Genomic DNA, 19,810 nt, shown 5'->3' on the forward strand with positions numbered 1-19,810 from the left:
CTGCAAATTCATGCTAATTTTAGTGCAGAGGAAAGTGGTTAAGATCCCATTCAAGGCTATGATAATATAACTTTATTTACGATTCCTAACCTGTTGTGATTTATCATAAATTTGACTTGACTAATTCCTGAGATTTTTATGAAAATATCTTTAGAAAGTTGTTTTAGTCATGCATTTTACTTGGCTCAAAGGATTGCAATATCAGTCTGTTGGCCGGTCCACCACTGAGACTAAAATATCTCAACAGCTAGTAGATGGATTTCCATGAATTTGGCACAGGCATTCATTCCTTCATAAGGATACATTGTAAAAACATTGGGGATATCAAGGTTCTTCATCTGGTGCCATTACAAGGTTAAAAAAAACATGTTTTCAGTACTCTAAAATAACATGGATAGCTGGAAATCTAATGAAATTCCATCAGCTTCAGCCTAACTTTGATTTCAATGCAAATAAGCACATGTTAGCAATCCCTTACACACCATCTCTGACAATCTTCAGCCACCTTAAAATAACACTTTGCTTTTTTTGTTATAAATACCTGGCTCTTGTAGACAATGGAGATAGTTTTCAACAGTCAAATGTACTGTATTTTGTGATGATTTTGTTTGTGTGTATTAGATGCTAAACATCAACAACACTTCCCACTGAAGCAAAGTCACTCATGTGGATAAACCTCTTAAGTGAGTCATGAATACATAAGTGGTCCAAGTCAATCCAATCCATTAGCTCTCAGTAATCACACACTTCACGCAGTTAGCCATTTATTTAAGTTATTTTTTAAATGGGAAGTGTATTGGAGTGACTTACAGATAGCACTTTCGTACTGTAATCAGAACCCCTTTAAAAACAACAACTTTGCATTCATTGTAGGGTGTTATTTACAGACTAAGAAATGTATTCTTATGTGTGTATCTGATATTTAATGTATGTTTTAGTCTGATTTCATTCTACGATCCTGCATCTTTACTCATATTACTTTTATACATTTGTCTTTCAGATACTGGCCATCATCTCCATTCTCTTTATTGTGCTATCCACCATTGCCTTGTCTCTGAACACCCTCCCAGAGCTGCAGGAAACAGATGAGTTTGGCCAGTCCTCAGATAACCCACAACTGGCCCACGTGGAAGCTGTATGTATTGCCTGGTTTACAATGGAGTACCTGCTCCGCTTCCTCTCCTCTCCAAGCAAGTGGAAGTTCTTCAAGGGTCCTCTGAATGTCATTGACCTGCTAGCAATTTTGCCCTACTACGTTACCATCTTCCTGACAGAATCCAACAAGAGTGTACTGCAATTTCAAAATGTTCGCCGCGTGGTGCAGATTTTTCGGATCATGCGTATCCTGCGTATCCTGAAGCTTGCTCGTCACTCTACAGGTCTTCAGTCGCTGGGGTTCACTCTTAAGAGGAGTTACAATGAGCTGGGCCTGCTTATCCTATTCTTGGCCATGGGCATCATGATCTTCTCCAGTCTAGTGTTTTTTGCTGAGAAGGATGAGGAAGATACAAAGTTTAAAAGCATTCCAGCTTCTTTCTGGTGGGCTACTATTACTATGACCACAGTAGGCTATGGTGATATCTACCCAAAAACTCTACTAGGAAAGATTGTGGGGGGTTTATGCTGCATAGCTGGAGTACTGGTTATTGCCCTACCTATTCCCATTATTGTAAATAACTTCTCTGAATTCTACAAGGAGCAGAAGAGGCAGGAAAAAGCACTCAAACGAAGAGAGGCCCTAGAGAGAGCAAAGAGAAATGGTAGCATTGTCTCAATGAACTTAAAAGAGGCATTTGCTCGTAGTGCAGAATTAATGGATGTGGTGGTAGAGAAGAGCGAGAGGCCTCATGACAACCATCTTTCTCCAAGTCATTGGAAATGGACTCCCAAAGGAGCTGCATCGGAGACAAGCTCAAACCGTTCCTTTAATGCACATGAAGGCTCTCCCGACAAGGGCCGAGACACCAGTCCTCAGAGGATAAATGTTCAGAAGCTCGAGGAGATGTACAACCAAATGGCCAAGACACAATCCCAGCCAAACCTCAATGCTAAAGACAGGGGCTCTAGAGCTGGCAAACAGAGGGACGAGATAGAATTGGGGGCCATCCAGGATCACAGGCCAACGGTGCTAGGAACCAGGGAAGGAGTGGGTGACATGAAAAGCCTGTCCAGCATTGACAGCTACATCAGTTGTGCTACAGACTTCCAGGAGAATCCACGCTTCAACCATAGTCCAGCAATGGACATTGGTCTTCAGGAAAGCAACAGGTTCTCTCACAGTCCGGCTATAGCTTTTTCCCAGCATGGGAACGCAAAAATAGGCCAACAAATCACTGGGGAGCGTGAGCCCATGTTGACTCCCATCACAAAACCCTCATACTCAGAAAATGCTCGGAGATTCTTTTTTCCTGGCAACTCCTCAAAAAGCATTATACCCAAAGGAGGCTGTCGCAGCGATAGGGGGTCAGGCCCGTCCCCGCTCTCAGACAGCTCAGTCCAGTCAGACAACTCTCTGTTAAGCCCGGAAGTTTCCGTCTACACAACCGCCAGCAGCAGAACTCCACCGAAGTCCCCAGAGAGCACGACCCTGGCGGCAACTGTCTTCACCTTCCACGACTCCTCCATTAGCAAATACATCGACGCCGATACAGATGATGATGAGCACCTCCGCGACATCTCTGAAGCCAGTCCTTCAGAGCGTCTTTTGGCTGGTTCAAGCCCAAAACGCAGCATCAACATCAATTACCAGAAGGGCACCAACCATTTAGAAACAGCCCAAAAAATGCTTGGCCAGAACTGTCTGTTCCCGAATGAAGGAATTCGTAGGGTAGTTCATGAGAATCATGTAGGACCTGAGATGGCACGTAGACCAAAGGTTGACAGGGGGCGTCAACATACTTTGGATAAAGGCCTCTGAGGCACAAGTGCAGCAGAAAGGAACAGGGAGCTGGAGCAGAGTGTTTATGATGGAGACATCGGACAGACTAAAAACACTATCTTATCCAGAGACAAAGAGGAATAGACAAAGGATCTCACCAAAACATTTCACAAATTATCTGAGCATGCCATAAGGCACTACGCTCAGGGTCAACAGGTGTGGTGAATACTCTGGGAGAAAAAAAACGTCAACATTGGAGAATGTCACTGCCCCTCCTTCAACTCATTCCTACTACTGGTGTTACACAAAACAAAAGAGCACTCCCAGGTAACCTACGGGTCTGTTCAGAGATACCCGTGGAATCAGAGTCGACAGAGAAATGTGGTGAGTTTAAGCAGCAGGGGGATATCTCTTATCTCTCCAGGAAATAAATCCTGGAAATAAAGCTGCCGGCTATCCCATTACTGATTCCCAGTTCATTTTGTAGTCTTGGAGATACAGGAGAGGACCTACAAGCCTATAAACTACTAACTTGTGCCCTCCATTCCCAAAACTGGCCTTAGTCATTTACATTTGTAGAGGTGTGCATGTCTGCATATACCGTAAAGGTATATGTGCATGTGTGTGAGTTAGTGTGAATGTTGATGGGTGATCTAATGGTAATTCATGGATACACACTCTTGAGATTGTCTTATCTGATTTATTTTTATATAGAAAGTCCCTTATAAATATATGTAATTTGCTAGTCTGCTGTGTCATATTCATACGTGAAGAGTAATCTTGTGTAAGGTCAAATGTCTTGGCACAGCAGCAGTTATCGAAAGCTCCAGCCCATCATCAACTGAACACTCTTTCTTGAACAGTATTTTGCTATTCCCTATCATGACATGGTGAGAATGGATGATACTTTCAAATATTGACCAGTGAATATTGTCCTAGCACCCCAGTATGATTTTAAGGGATGGTAGTGGTAGTGGACCAATCATTTTGTATATGGGGTAACATAGGAGCCTGAGATAATAAGCTTGATTGCTGCATAAAGCGCACATTTATGAAGCATGCATGCATCCAACCAGTCAACATACAAAAACATGAGATGCTTTAGAAAATGAAATATATAAAAATCCAATAATATCGTTTTTTCTTTACAGTAGGAGCAGATGTTCAGCATGCATTGGCCTTCTTTTGACCAACACAAAAGCATCTAATGTATTCACGCTCAGATAATGGAATATGTGTGTATTCCATCTCTACTTTGCTCCTTTAATCGTCAAATACACTTTAATGGCACTAAATATACTCTGCCAGGTTAACGTTACTGTAGGCAAGTCAGTTGTAAATGCGGACCTGATAAAACTCATGCATGAGCACACACACACACTAATGACTCATACAGGCATGAAAAACCATTTTCAGGATACATCGATACATTTAGTTTCCATGGAGACAGCAGCCTTTTTTAAGGGTGGCTGCAGCTCAGCAAAGGTTTGTTAATTAGGGCGGGAAAGTCTGATTGCATTTAACGTTTGTTTAACACATACACATGAACACACACACACAGGCATGTACCAATAAAGTGACAGGTATGCACAGTAGACACATGTTACCAGAGCCACTTCTCACTGTGCATATTTATGAGTACTGAAGCAACATTATGATGCCTTGTTATGTTCATGTGTTAAATCTCTATAGTATTCCATAAATACTACAACTCAACAATGCATTGTCTATTATCTGTTTGTATTTCCACATAGCAGTCTTACATAACAACCAGAAACCAACATATAGAGGGACAAAGTGCTGTATTTAAACCAAAATCCTGGACTTAAAAAATATGAATTTATTTATTTATTAATATTGTCTTCACCCCCGTATATAGACCATTCTTACATGAGCAGGGTAACTATAAAGGGTTAACAACCCACTGTTCCCCCCTCAGCCCCAAATATGATTTCAACTATGAAGGTACAACCTTTTTTAATGCCTTTAACATTTCTCAAGAACTCAACATGACTGTCTCTAACTTTAACAAGATTAGCCCTCTAATAAAACTCTGAGGAAACTGTAGAAGCTTCCTGTCCTAAATATAGTAGTGGAAGATATAAATAAAATAGGACATTGCTCTATAATACAAGTAGGTGTTGAGTATACAATTGTATACAAAAGTCAACAGAAGGTGATCGTCATGCATTTCTTAGTGTTTTTGTCCAGAGTCTAATCACAAATCCTGATTTATTTTCCGTTTTAATCACAGAGTTGAACCATTTCATATTGCTCTCGGTTAGTGAAAGGAGCTGAGGTGTGGAGGGAATAACAATGACTGTGAGAGGCAGAGAAAACCGTGTGTGTGTGTGTGTGTGTATGTGTGTGTGTGACAGCTGTACAGCCAGAACATTAGAGCAGTAAGGAATGAACTGTTTGTGAATGAATGCATGTTGGGGGAATCCTGCTTCTTGTCTCTAAATATTCTATCTGCAGTTCTTACTCTTACATACAGCAGTAACACAGGTTATACCTTAATCATATGAGATTACTCACACATTTGATTTTATAGGGAGTGAAGCCTAATTTAAAGCTGAGAAGTGACTTCATATAATTAGTCAAGGATTGATGGTTTGAGCTGCTGATAAATTCATGTAATGCAGCTGCATACACTATGTATGATACAAAATATTTGTTTAATTCATTTTCTTACAATTTTTCCTTTTGGTGAAAAGGAAAACAATGGCAATCGAAAATATTTTGAAAGAAAAAATTGATTGTCTGCAAAATGGTGTTATCAAATGAAAGGATTTGATTTGAGTAAAAGGCGTATGGCAAAACAATTGACTGCAGCTATCTAACACTTTCCAGATGGCCTTTGGTGAAATTCAGAGTGAATCAGTTTTGAATGTCTCCCTAAAAACGTGTTGTGAATGGCTGTTCCGTTGATTATATTTGTACATTACTGTATGTCTTTTCACATAAATGTGTATAATTCTCCATATCCCATTGCAAGGTGGAATTGGCAACTTCAATTATATGAAATTACATTAAATGCAAGCTTAGTCTATTATATTTCATTTCATTTTGGTTAGACAAAACCAGTCTTAACACACATTTGGAGTACCGACCCGCTTCATGTAAGCTCCATTAGATATGTGTCTTTATCTTATGAAAGTCAAGGCCAATGCATGCAAATATCTGTAACCCAGTCTCACCTAAATTTCATTGTGGATTTAAAAATAAGTAGTCAAATAAGCTCATTACATCATTACAAAAAATTAATGATTAAGTTTCATTTTCAACGCTACGATAAAGGGCATTCAGATCACATAACCTCTCATGAAGAATCCTATGAGCACCTGTCGCATCATTTAGGTTTTCTATTATGGCAGTCAGGGACCATGTTTCACTGAAATATCTCTAAACAATGATGACAATCAATATTTCATAAATAGATAGCAAGTACTATTGTGGAGAACTGAGATTTATTATGGGAAGATATTACACAATAGTGCACCCATGTGCATCAACACAAAGCAAGTGCTTAAATCCTTACACTGGTATTGATACTCTTACGTTTTTAGACTAGTGCAAAAGAAACATCAAGCATGATGTTGTGATTTCATACTAGACTGCGATACTGTGACATAATACCACCATAATACAAGAACATATTGATTTGGTCATTCTTTAAATGCATTTTCTTATGTTCATTCTTGTTTTTATTTTAATCTAAAAGGGATTTTTATTTCACTGATATCACTACAGAGAAATTCATACTAAGCCATTATTCTTGATGAAGAAAACACAATCAAGTTATTTATTTCTCATTTATTGATACAAACTAAGAAAAAGAGCACAGATTCATTAACTTTTCCATAACAAGACTCCCAACTGTACAGTGAATGCATTTAGTTTACGTAAGTTAACTTACAATAGAACTTGGTTGTCGCTCTAGCTGCTAAATGTGTGAAAAGGTTCAAGTCGGTTTTTTGGTTAGAACCCCATAGGACCCTTTTCAAGGACATGTGGTAGTTTCTAAAACCCAGTGAGATCCACTGCTTTAGCAAGTAGCCCAATTTACTCTGAATCTAACACTGTATTACAGGGTTGGGGTCTATTCAGAATGCCTTGATTAAGTAAAACACAAATAACATATTACACTGTAAAAGGAACCAGTATTAGAGCATGAGGTAAATAAAAACATACTAAAATACAAACTAAAACATCATCTATATTTTTTCAATGTTTTAAGCTCTCAGTGGAATTGACCCCAACCTTGCCTAAGCCATCAGTCTTTGTAAAGTACACTGTTTCCAGGGAAGTGAAAAAATATATTTGAAAGACCTTAGCCAGCTCTTATACAATGTTCTTTGTAGGTCCCGAGGCTGTCTGTTTTGTACAAAAAAAGAAAAAACATTTGTACGTGTTGACTTTCTATGCTGTTGTTTCTGTATCAATGTTTTATTGTTCTGTGCATGTTGTACCTTTGGCGTTGTGACTGGTTGTGATTCACACAGAACCAGTACTTGTCATGTTAAAAAAGTGTCTCAATGTCCCAAGATAGTTCTATTTCTCAACAAAAGCAACATTTCCCTTGAATGAAATAAATCAGATCACTTTACATTTTGATTAGGATTTCTGACTTTCTTTTTTTGCTTTTAATTTGCTGTTGTTGATGCAAACTAAAATAAAAATGTGTTTTATTAAAATCTTTGTTGAGCAGTCAGGACAACAAATGCATTGGATTCTGATTCGAATTAGCAATTTTCATCGGCACAGCCATTTTAATAAAACATCTACATGAAGTTGCACTCATCTGGAGAAGAAGGCACACCTGAGCATTGACCAGAACTCTTTAACAGGACCGGTTTATTATTCTGGCAGATTGTTCTTTATACATGAGCCTGAGAAGATGTGTACAGGATAACAGAGGGGAGGAGGATGTTATATAAAGAGGAAGCTGTGGGCTGTTGGGCAGGAGCAGGCCTCCATCCTCCCCACACGCCTCCACACACCCCTGCATCGAGGGTTTCCCACCGCCTGCCACTGGTGTGACTGTCTTCTGCACCAAGGATGAGGGGAGGAATCAGTTAGTGGTCACACAATTACACTTTAAATCCAAGTGATAAACAATGATGCCATCTAGTGGTAGTCCTCATTGTTACCAATCGGATCAAAGAGATACACTGTAGGTGAAGACCATTTGTCCAGGGTTCTGCGAGGAAAAACAATCCGGCCCAGGCTGCACTGTCACAAATGATCCGCATATCTGTACTCTATCCACCACTGCACCTCGTTTCAGAATACATGCTTGATTTTTGCAGATACCGTGGCCAGGATCTTCTGGAGTTTGAATTGTTTATCTTGATGATATGGTGAGGGTTCAAGTTTGGTTGAATGTGTTTTTTGGGTTAAGGTTCTAGTAGCGCTATGGAGCAGTTTTTCTTCGTGCACAAAGACCAGGATGTGAAGAAAAGTCAACACATCCATCTAAGGCAAGTTTCAAACTTACTTGGCAAAAAGGCTAATAAACATTTGTGTGTAAATTGATTACCTAATGGCAGGTGAAGCTTTTATAATGTGAAAAATAACAGCAACTGCGCTCTAATTTTTCTTTGCCAATTTGCCTTTGGTGATAAGGAAAGGTGACCTTTAATAGTGAAGTTTTGTCCAACACTTAGTTTCTTTACTAACTAGCCAAATTAAATTCAAGCTCATTTCGTGGTTGGATGACACCTTGGCAGAGACACTTTATCTTTCTCTTCTGGTCATTAACATTTCCAGAACAACAAAGGCTTGAATGTGTGAATTCTGAATTCAAAGAAGAATAACTTCTGCTCTTTTTCTCCATTTGTAATCATGGAGAAAGCAATGCTTTCATCCAAGAAACATTTTAGTAATCTAATCCATTCTTACCTTCCCCCGTCGTCTTCCTCTCCATCTCCGGCACAGTGTGTCTGTTCAGCAGAGAGAGCGGGCGGCTGGCACTCGACACACACACGGTGCCCCTCCCTCAGGTGCTGCATCCACTGAGTGTGTGGGCCCGAGCTCTGCTGGCACCCTTTAGTCAGAGAGGTCAACTGAAACTGGACACAATACCTATTTTACACACACACACACACACACACACACACACACACACACACACACACACACACACACACACACACACACACACACACACACACACACACACACACACACACACACACACACACACACACAAACCAAACTCAAATACATACATGTTGACGACACATGAGAACATATCAAATTCTAAAAGTCTCTGGTCGTGTTACCCTGTGATGTCACTGCTGTCAGGGATGTCTCTTTTCTTCCTGGCGTTGCCATAGCCACCAGAGATAATCAATGCTGGGACTGCAGAGGAAGCATGCAGGATAACATTACATGTGACAGTATGTTACGGTAGCTCATACATTTAAAATGAGCAAATGCCAGGAAACTGTTGATAAAGTATATTAGAACTCCCTGGTGTGGAACAACCTGGAACACTTTGAGAAACAGCTTCGCTTATGGGCAATATCAGATATTTAGTAGAGAGCTACAAATCATACTGCTGTTTTACTACTACACCATGGAGACTCCATGCATCAGCAACCCCATTGCTCTTTTACAGTGAAACAGACAACAATAGCAACATTTTGTACAGTTGTAAAAATCGAGGTAAATAGAACAAGGCTCTGGTTTCTTAATTCCAGTGTGAATTAATGGTCTGCTTGAAGGCGTTTCTCTCCACAATAGTTGTCAAAATAAGAATCTCTGTGCTACTGCAGCAACTATAATGACATATTGGTTAAATTATGAAAGACTAGCCAAATGCCCTCTTTGGTCATGTGCACAATTGGATTAAAATAACTTTTATTAGTTTAAATTGAAGTGTCTTATATCTACTGTTGCCATATATATATATACTCTTTTAAAGCCAATGTTTCTGCATGTGACTTTTAATTGAATGAAAAAACAGCGTGACCTTTTTGTATGAAGGGATATTTAGTTGTGGTTTTCAGTAGTTCACTAACATGTCTTTCACAGGTAAGTTATCAATAAATGGGTCGCAATCCATCATACTAATTCCACTAGAATAATAAATAATTACCTAAAGGTGGGGTAGGTAAGTTTGAGAAACCGGCTCGAGATACACTTTTTGTTATATTCCATGGAATGCTCTTAACATCCCGATAGCAATGAATATCTTGAAGTGCTTTGACAAAAAATCCATAAAAAAATGTCATCTGTGGAAGCCGTAGTACTGTAAAAAGCACGACCAATCATTTTAGCCGGCCCGCCTAAAATAACTGGGTGGCCTACCTGCCTGTCAGCCTTCCATCTGTGCACAAACTTATCTTGTGCCCTCATTGGTCATGTGCGCGTTCGTGTGTGTTGGAGGAGGGGCTCTGTAAGGAAGTGGCAGATTTTTTCCAGCTGTGTATTTTCAAATTCTAGCGCACTCGAGCTGGTTTCTCCAAAATGACCTACCCCACCTTTACCTAAGTGACCTTTTATAAGGCCAGCCATATTTTGTATGTAATGTCTTTGTAGGTAAACACCTTAAATGAGTTGATCACATGGATGTGTGTTAGGATCCGGGTGCGTTTTTCTCACCAGGTGGGTTGGGACAGTTCCCCTGCTGAGACCAGTACTCTGCGCAGCCGGCGTGCTCCTCCAGGTGAGGACAGGGTGTTCCTGCATTGAGGGGCCCCTGCAGGATGGCCCTGCTCCGCCTGCGGACTGTGGCCCTGCAGGGCTCAGCACAGCCTGACCATGCTGTCCACTCGCTCACCACACAGGACAGTGCTGGGGGGGAAGAAACAAAAAAATGAATGATAAAGAAGACTAACAAAGCCAACACCAGCATCCTATACATCCCCAAATAGTAGTCAGATGTTAAAAATTGCAAATGTCAACCAATTCTAGTTTTAAATGACAGTATCATAGTCCTCATGTTACTATTATAGTCTCACTATCAACATGTGCAAGTGTGTGGGTTGTATAGCATACACATTAAGCTTTAAATACAAAATATATTTTATGATGTATTGAGAAAAGGGGAGTGGGCAGATCTTAAAGTGGACCTATCATGCTATATTTGAAACATATATTGTAGGGCCATACCTATATAAAACATGTCTGTGAAGTTTTTTTTTCAAAATACCAAACAGATCATGCATTTTAGCCATGCCTCATTTCGCTCTATTTGCTCTTTTCCAGCCCTGTTTTTGCAGGGGGCTGATTCTGCTTTTGTGGAAGACTACAGTGCCACTTACAGGCCTGGCATATGTACTACAGCCTCTCCAGCGCTTTCGAGCGGTCTCTCATTTCCCTGATAGGTGGAGAGTTGCCCATATAGGCGGAGCACCCCTTTTATGGACGGAAGACTTTTTTGATATCGATTTCAGTCCGTTTGCGTTATCGTCCTCGTGTGGCTCCAGCCTAAAGCAGGGGTCTCCAACACGTCGACCGCTAGCTCGCAAGCCCTCAATAAGTAGCTCGCCAAGCAAATCCAAAATGTAAAAAATACACCAAAAAAAAAAGGAAATGTAATTAAATGAATCTACCCTATGCACGTGGCGGCTGGTGGAAAATATTTTTAGTGGGGCTATGGAAATAGGGACCAAACCATACTAAGGCGGTCCATTTTTGAGAAATGACCCCTTAAATTATCTGGTGATGTTAGAGGGTGAGGGGAGGACAAATTGACTCTTAAAAATATGAGATAATCCATAATCTTCAGTGTGGTTAGCTATGAATCTTCCAAAACTGTGCAACAGTACTAGGCCCACACAAACTGCAGAACACTGGTGCTTTGGGAACACTCAAATGATTTAATTCCCATTTAAAATCAGGAGACTAAATACGAACAGTATGTGTGTGTGTGTGTGTGTGTGTGTGTGTGTGTGTGTGTGTGTGTGTGTGTGTGTGTGTGTGTGTGTGTGTGTGTGTGTGTGTGTGTGTGTGTGTGTGTGTGTGTGTGTGTGTGTGTGTGTGTGTGTGTCGACTCATACTTGCCAACCCTCCCGATTTTCGCGGGAGACTCCCGATTTAATTGCCCTCTCCCCGGTTTCCTCCCGGGGTCATATTTCTCCCGATTTCTGACAAAATCAGATTTACTCACGACTGTTTCCACTCGGACTTTAATACAGCTACACCATTGTTTGGTTTCCATGGTAGCGCGTCTCTTTAGCAGCGCGCGCAACTCAAAGTTTGAGAGGGTGAGGAAGATGAAAACTGAACAAGAATCGACAACTCCACCCTCTGCTCACTCCTTTCCTGTAAAATACAGGTCCAGCCCACACATATGCTCCATGGTGCTACAGACATTGCCTTACAACTACAATAAGCATGTAAATGTTAATCTACAGCTCCGGCGATCCACTAGCCATCCTCGACAACTACTGTAGCGTCACCTTGAATATGAGTCCAAACAACTCACAGAACACGGCGCCCTTTGAGCATCAGATCTGACGACGCTGATTGGCTGAAATTATGTTTAGGCGGCATAGTATACAGATAGTAACAGTCAGCTTGTTGGCTGCTGCTGCTGCTCTGGCTGAGGGCTCCTTTCTACCGCCCGGACGAGAGAGGGTAATGATACACCCTGCGGCCAGGCAGGAAACATGTGACTTATCGGTAACTTTAGATATCGTAAAACAATTTTAAACGAGATTTTATTGTAGATTATACATTTTACTGATACCAATTATATAATATTTACCTTCTTCATTAAAAAAAAAATATTTTTTTTTTTTTAAATATATATTTTTTTATTTTGAATGACAATCAAACATGTGGGAAGAGGGTGGGCGGCGCCCCTAGCACCCCTATGGGCCGGCCGCCACTGCCTATGCATAAACGAAACCTCAATCATAGCGAACTCTATCTACTTACTACAACTCTATATCTATCCAACACCCCTCCTCCCTCCACCCCCCACAATGAATATCGACCAATCACGTTCTTGCTTGATTTGCGGGACCAGTGCATAGATGTATAATAAGAACTGGATACAGCGTGGGAGGCGGGGCCTCGTTAATTCCTATGAGAGTTGCTCATTGGCGCATTAAGACAAAATGGCCCAACTTTTGAGAGAGCGAAACATCACAAAAGTAATCATATAATCCGTTCTTATTGTGCATCCATGGGTAAAGGTAAAACTCATGTAGTACTGAACACGTCACATGAACGTGCCGGGCGTCGCGGTCCCGCGGGTTGTATCCGCATTCATAATGCTGGGGAAAATAACTCTCAGAATAACGTTATTAGCACATTTGACAACTTGAGGACGGAATTTTGTAATAAGGGCTATACAAATGTTCATACTGGGTAGTTTATTTAGTTTAAAAAAAATTATCCAACGATTTACAGAGGTCTCTTTCCCAATGTTAGTCAATGGGAAAAAGTATTTCCGGGCCCAGCGACTGATACGGAAGTGTAGTACACACAGAAAAGAATAATGAATATTCTCCTCAGAGTCCGGCGCACTTCCTGGGGGCTTGGACCAGCGTTGCAGTCGGGAAGAAAAGCAATGTGGAGCAGCACCCAGGGCCGGCCCGTAGCACTGGCGACATAGGGCGCCTAGGGCGCCAGATCTGGGGGAGGGAGAACATTTTGGTTCATCCTAATTTTCAGCCTTGATGTAACAACATTCATAATTAAGTCAAGGTAACATCCTTTTCACCCCAGTTACACTTTTCATTTGCCCTGCACGTTGGGCGCTGTAAGTGATGAAAGTGGGGGATGTTGAGTTATCAGGCACCCGCAGCTCACAGCCAAAGTGCGAGCGAGCCTCCGAGCGAGCAAGAGAGAGAGAGGGCGCACATCGGTACCGCGGATTGTTGTTGGATTGAGGCTGATAACTACAGCTCAGTGAGGTAAAGGACTCTGAGTGTTTAGATAGTTCAGGGGGGGGAGCGCATAAAGCAGACTCTTCACGCTAACGAAGGATCACTTCTTCTTCAGGGTAGGGAAGGCTAAGCAGTATGCAGGCTACTGTCCCACAGCTGCTGCCTCTCTGTTAGACTCCGGTCTGCACATTACTCACAAGACGTGAAAAATTGCTTCAAGTGAAACATTCAGGGCTTTTCAGAAAACATCCGGGGCTTGAGCCCAAGTAGCCACCCCCTAGCGCCGCTACTGGTTATGTTCACATACTTATTTGATTATTAAAATGTAAACCGATCTTTTTCATATGGGTATTTAGAGTTGTACCCCCTAGATCTAGTCTCTAGTAATTCTGCACCAGATTGAAGCATTTTACTTTAAGGCGATCACCCCAGGTGAATAGGGTACTTTTTTTAACTTAAAGGTATCAGCTAGAAATTTCTCCAGTCAATTACTTACAATAAGGCAATTGTTTTTTGTATTACAAGTTTTCTGAAATAGCATGTTTAAATATGCAAATTATCCATTATCTCATTAAATATGCACATATTTTAACACATTTCAGGAATCGAAATCTGAACTTTGGATAAAGCCAGGTTCAAAATTCTTGTTTCATTTTGTAGTCATATTAGTATCTAAGGCTTTTACAAAAGGGATATTGGATATCTCTTTTTATCACTCAGAAAATACTGTCAACAGCACTAAAATATCAATTTTCGCCATGTTTTTAGGTATACAATGTTGTATAATTCAGGCTATGAATGATATATGAAAAAACCCTTCTGTAAAAGACTTCATAATATTGATAGGAATATAACTGGAAGGTTTGGTGTATGTACGTGCTACTGAAGTTGACATTTCGAACTCAGAGTAGGAGAAAAAACTCATTTTGAGAAAACGACCTTTAAAGATTGCAGTGAGGCGCTAGCTAAACCCTCCTGTTCTTTGGATGACAGCTTGCGCATCGACGCACTCCGTGAAGGTATTTCATGTTCGGGGTCATTTGTTTTTTGTATAACCTTGCTTCGTGCAAGTGACAATTGTTGTCGTCTTCTCTGTGAACGTTTTTTTCGCCGTTCTTTTTGCCATTTTGAGATTTCAATTTCTAGCGGAAAGCTAACCAGGAAGTGTTTTAGCACACCACGTGACGCATCTGAACGAATCACGTTGTCAGAAATTGACACCAGCCAATGAGATTTCGTTTCTTGGTTTAAGACCCCTTTGTGCTTTCACGATTGGTTGCTGATACAAAGGAAATGACCATATTTGGATCCGATGAGATTGTGCAGGAGAGACACAGCTTTCCAACGATATCTCTGTTGACATGGTGCACACAGCGGTCGCGGTACTTTATGTTACGTTAGAATGCTAACTTTTGGTGTATTTAGGAGAAATCTACAGACGCAAATAGACAAACTATAGTAAAAATAAACACTTAAATGTGTATTTTGTACGTTTTCCTTCCAAAAGCCTGAAAGAAAACATGTTACAGAATCAAAATAGCACAAAATCTCAAAATTGACCAGTACTTGAAAAACGATGTTTTTGCTTTTGTGGAAGACTACAGTGCCACTTACAGGCCTGGCATATGTACTACAGCCTCTCCAGCGCTTTCGAGCGGTCTCTCATTTCCCTGATAGGTGGAGAGTTGCCCATATAGGCGGAGCACCCCTTTTATGGACGGAAGACTTTTTTGATATCGATTTCAGTCCGTTTGCGTTATCGTCCTCGTGTGGCTCCAGCCTAAAGCAGGGGTCTCCAACACGTCGACCGCTAGCTCGCAAGCCCTCAATAAGTAGCTCGCCAAGCAAATCCAAAATGTAAAAAATACACCAAAAAAAAAAAGGAAATGTAATTAAATGAATCTACCCTATGCACGTGGCGGCTGGTGGAAAATATTTTTGGTGGGGGCTATGGAAATAGGGACCAAACCATACTAAGGCGGTCCATTTTTTGAGAAATGACCCCTTAAATTATCTGGTGATGTTAGAGGGTGAGGGGAGGACACATTGACTCTTAAAAATATGAGATAATCCATAATCTTCAGTGTGGTTAGCTATGAATCTTCCAAAACTGTGCAACAGTACTAGGCCCACACAAACTGCAGAACACTGGTGCTTTGGGAACACTCAAATGATTAATTCCCATTTAAAATCAGGAGACTAAATACGAACAGTATGTGTGTGTGTGTGTGTGTGTGTGTGTGTGTGTGTGTGTGTGTGTGTGTGTGTGTGTGTGTGTGTGTGTGTGGTGTGTGTGTGTGTGTGTGTGTTGTGTGTGTGTGTGTGTGTGTGTGTGTGTGTGTGTGTGTGTGTGTGTGTGTGTGTGTCGACTCATACTTGCCAACCCTCCCGATTTTCGCGGGAGACTCCCGATTTAATTGCCCTCTCCCCGGTTTCCTCCCGGGGTCATATTTCTCCCAATTTCTGACAAAATCAGATTTACTCACGACTGTTTCCACTCGGACTTTAATACAGCTACACCATTGTTTGGTTTCCATGGTAGCGCGTCTCTTTAGCAGCGCGCGCAACTCAAAGTTTGAGAGGGTGAGGAAGATGAAAACTGAACAAGAATCGTTTCGTTGAAAAACGATGTTTTTGCCTGCCGTGTCTCGCCTTAAAATGTTACAAAAAATCTTCAAAAATACATTTGAAACCTTCTTTATGTATATAACCAACATGTCAATACGTTTCAGTTTTTGTAGTGTATTGGACTTTTGTAGAGATTTTTCATGTATTCTTCATATATTCTATTGTGTATTGCTAGGAGGGGGGGGGGGGCACCAAATCATAATCTCGCCTAGGGCACCAACATTTCTAGGACCGGCCCTGGCGGCACCTCACCACTTCATAAGGAGTTTGACCGTGCATATAATAATGTTAAAATGTGCTAAATATATACACTGCAAAAAACAAAAAAAAGAGGAGTAAAAGTAGCTCACGACTTGTTTTATTTTTTGAAAGTAGCTCTCATCCTAAAAAAGATTGGAGACCCCTGATCTAAAGTAACATACATCAGCACTTTTGAAACAGGCCTGAAACAGAGGGGTTTATGGGATGCTACAATGAGTGATATGTTTGGTATTTGAGCCTAACACTTCAGATACATGTTTTGTATCTGGGACCTATATTGATGAAAAAGAGTATAACAGGGGACCTTTAAACCTTGACCAATATCATCACAATTGAATGTAGCTCACAGGAAAATTATTGAGGTCACAAATGTAATTGAGTTCTGAGTTGAAAAGTCAGAATGCAGAGCTTAAAACTCTAAACGAGAATTCTGACTTTTAAACTGGAACCCGAATACCTTTTTAATGTGGCCTATATCTTGCCGTTTATTTACACATACGCACCTGGGCAGGCTGAATCATAGTCGTGGCAGCAGTCCAGGGTGGACACACATGCTTGGTCACAGTAGCAGGTCCCGAAGGTGCGGTCGGATCTCCACCCTTTGCAGGAGCAGGACGGGTCCCGGCCGGGGCAACACTGTCCTGTTTCCCGGCAGCCCGACTGACACGGGCCGACGAGGAAGAAAGCCACAGAGAGACAAAGCAGAGGGACAGAGCTCCTGCTGACTGTCATCCCGACGGACCACAGCAACATACATGCAACTATGTTAACGACTTACTAATTACCCTGTCTGAAGTTATTCACCATAAAGTGCTTTAAAGTCCTCTTTAATATGTTAACTCCTCATCTGTGGTCAGTCAGGTCAGCGGACAACAGCAGTTGAGGCGCTGGTCAGTGAGTTGGAAGTTATTCATATGTCAACTCTGTATCTCTTAAAGGAACAGTTTACTACTGTAGGTATTACAAGTGGCACACAAAACAAGGTAATGACTAATGGTCACTATATAAGTTAAATGAGCCTTTAGATAAACAAAATTATTAAATACAGTATCATAATAATGTTTACAATAACTACTTTTACAGGATACTGTGTATACCTCACCAATGCATTGCTTTCCTTATCTAACCATAGCATCATAAAAAGAATACTGGAAAAAAAGTATTCTCCCACGGGAAATGGGCTTTTTTATACCGATTGCCCAGCCTTACACAATAGTGATAATATGCCTTACTGCATTAGCTTATGGCAGCAATGTGTAATGAGTGGCAGAAACAGAATACAAAAAAACCTTACTTGGATGCATTTGGTTGGTATTTGAAAGAAACCATCAGTACAGAACAATCTACCTTCACTTCAAACCGCAGTAAAAAAGTATGTTTACTTAAATTGACTAACTCTCTCTCTCCCTCTCTTGCTCTCTCTTGGTGAAGCAGCAGCTTCCCAGGCCCATGTGTGCCTCAAACATGTGAAAAGAAAGGATTAATGAAACTCCTATGGCTGAGGTTATTCATGCAAAAAGAACAACAGCGTGGACAGTGCAGGCCTCCACTCAAACTAAGATTCCCTTCTGCTATGTGTACGGAGTGAGAATATAGAAACAGGCAAATGGGGAAACTGAAATGTTATATTGCTCAAAACTTCACAAGCTCCATTCTATATTAGGGAGAACATTTACGTGACATTTGTGAATCCTTTTCCCTAAGCGTGGCCCCCCTACACAAATGTGTAGCTTGCAGAGATGACAACCATTAACTGCTCCACTGAACAGACAGTCATCTCACTACAGCCGTGGGGCCACTCACATGTTCTCTCCTGATTTATTTATCTTCTTATCTAAGTTTTTCATTAGGAAACTTGCAGATTATCTTATTTCTAATGCAGTTCTTACAACTAAATGTTTACATTTGGACAATGAATTCTGTCGTAAAAGTTGCAGGATCGGTACACTCAGTTCTGAAATTGCCCTGCTTTTGATAGATTCCAACGAGTAGAAAGCAAAAGAGTCAGAAATGCATCTTTTTAGCACATCCAACTGAGAATGTGGCTGGCAAACAATCAAACAGCTCCACGCTGGATCCACATCACCAGATATAGGGCGCTCACTTTGATGCTGTTTCAAAGTTGTTAAGCATGTCACAGAAGGGCAACATTCTTGACAGTATTTAAACTCCTACAGCCATGACCAATTTCTGTAAATATACTCTGTATTTTAAATAAATAAATATTTGTCTAGACATCATTTTATAAAGATTTACCAAGTTAAAATGTAGTTGATTATTAGATATGAGTATCTTTAAAATATAATGTAAAAACAAAACACATTTAACCTAGCATGTTCTACTATGACACACAAATAACTACACTAAACTTAAATGCAGAACACTGTATTGTATTGTTCTCTGAATATGGCTCTTATGCCAACACGGGGTAAACAAGGCTTTCAGTGTTCACCTAGAAAACAAAAATGTGACACACTATAAGCAGGCTTCTTGGCACGTCACAAAGCAGAGATTTACATTATCGATAATCTTCTTAAGTTCGGATGTATGAGTTAATTTCAGTGCAGTGCCAAGGTTGAACTGGAACCAAAGCTTGTCCCTCAATGGTTAGCAAAAATGTTAACTTGATCTCACTACTTCAACTCCGCTGTGAGGACGCAGTGCTAAACTCTGAACTGACTAACAAATTAGCAGCATTTGACTCTGAAAGTTGGTACACCAAATTAGTTTAAACAATATAAGTAGAAAGATTATCATTCGTCCTGGTAGTCCAAGGGGACAAACTACATTGAGATCCTCACACAGTTATTGGGAATTGTATTTCTCATATAGCCTACTTTCAGATAAAGGTGCAAGCTTTTTCATATACTAATGTGTGTCTTATTTAAAGGTATATGTTAAGTTTAACATGTGCAGGCTGCACACTTTGAATAACAGGGTCCAACAAAGACCCTGGAACTTCAAGAATCTTTAACTTGGCGTATTAACGTAGCACGTGTTATTTCCCTCAGTCATAGTGGAATAGTATACATCTGAAGCTTGCAACACAAGTGTTTTTTATCAGGAGCTCAAGGTATTTCCTCTAATCCGGGAGGAGAGTATTTAAATAAACCACGGACGGAGACCAATGGTCACAGAAGGAGGAAAACACCAGCTTGGCTTTCTGCGTCTTTCTCACTCACACAATCTAACA

The 19,810-nt window shown here is 40.7% G+C and overlaps 2 protein-coding genes across 3 annotated transcripts in view; one reads left to right on the forward strand and one right to left on the reverse strand.

The window, feature by feature from the left end:
- kcnb1 (potassium voltage-gated channel, Shab-related subfamily, member 1) overlaps nt 1-7,495 on the forward strand; it is a 27,462-nt gene extending 19,967 nt beyond the window's left edge. For both annotated transcript variants that reach the window (XM_034219084.1, XM_034219085.1), the window contains exon 3: nt 1,001-7,495. In XM_034219084.1, coding sequence (XP_034074975.1) covers nt 1,001-2,917 — 1,917 coding nt within the window. In that variant the 3' untranslated portion in view covers nt 2,918-7,495. The remainder of the gene's footprint in view (nt 1-1,000) is intronic.
- si:dkey-7k24.5 (somatomedin-B and thrombospondin type-1 domain-containing protein) lies at nt 6,680-17,733 on the reverse strand. The gene is made up of 5 exons (XM_034219146.1): nt 17,121-17,733; nt 10,490-10,681; nt 9,166-9,244; nt 8,783-8,965; nt 6,680-7,928 (listed from the first exon to the last, which is right to left on the reverse strand). The coding sequence occupies exons 1-5, from the start codon at nt 17,368-17,370 to the stop codon at nt 7,811-7,813; spliced, it is 822 nt and encodes a 273-aa protein (XP_034075037.1). The 5' UTR covers nt 17,371-17,733; the 3' UTR covers nt 6,680-7,810.
- Between the last annotated feature and the right edge of the window lie 2,077 nt (nt 17,734-19,810).

The sequence above is a fragment of the Gymnodraco acuticeps genome, unplaced genomic scaffold, assembly GCF_902827175.1.
Source record: "Gymnodraco acuticeps unplaced genomic scaffold, fGymAcu1.1, whole genome shotgun sequence".
Lineage (NCBI taxonomy): Eukaryota > Metazoa > Chordata > Actinopteri > Perciformes > Bathydraconidae > Gymnodraco > Gymnodraco acuticeps.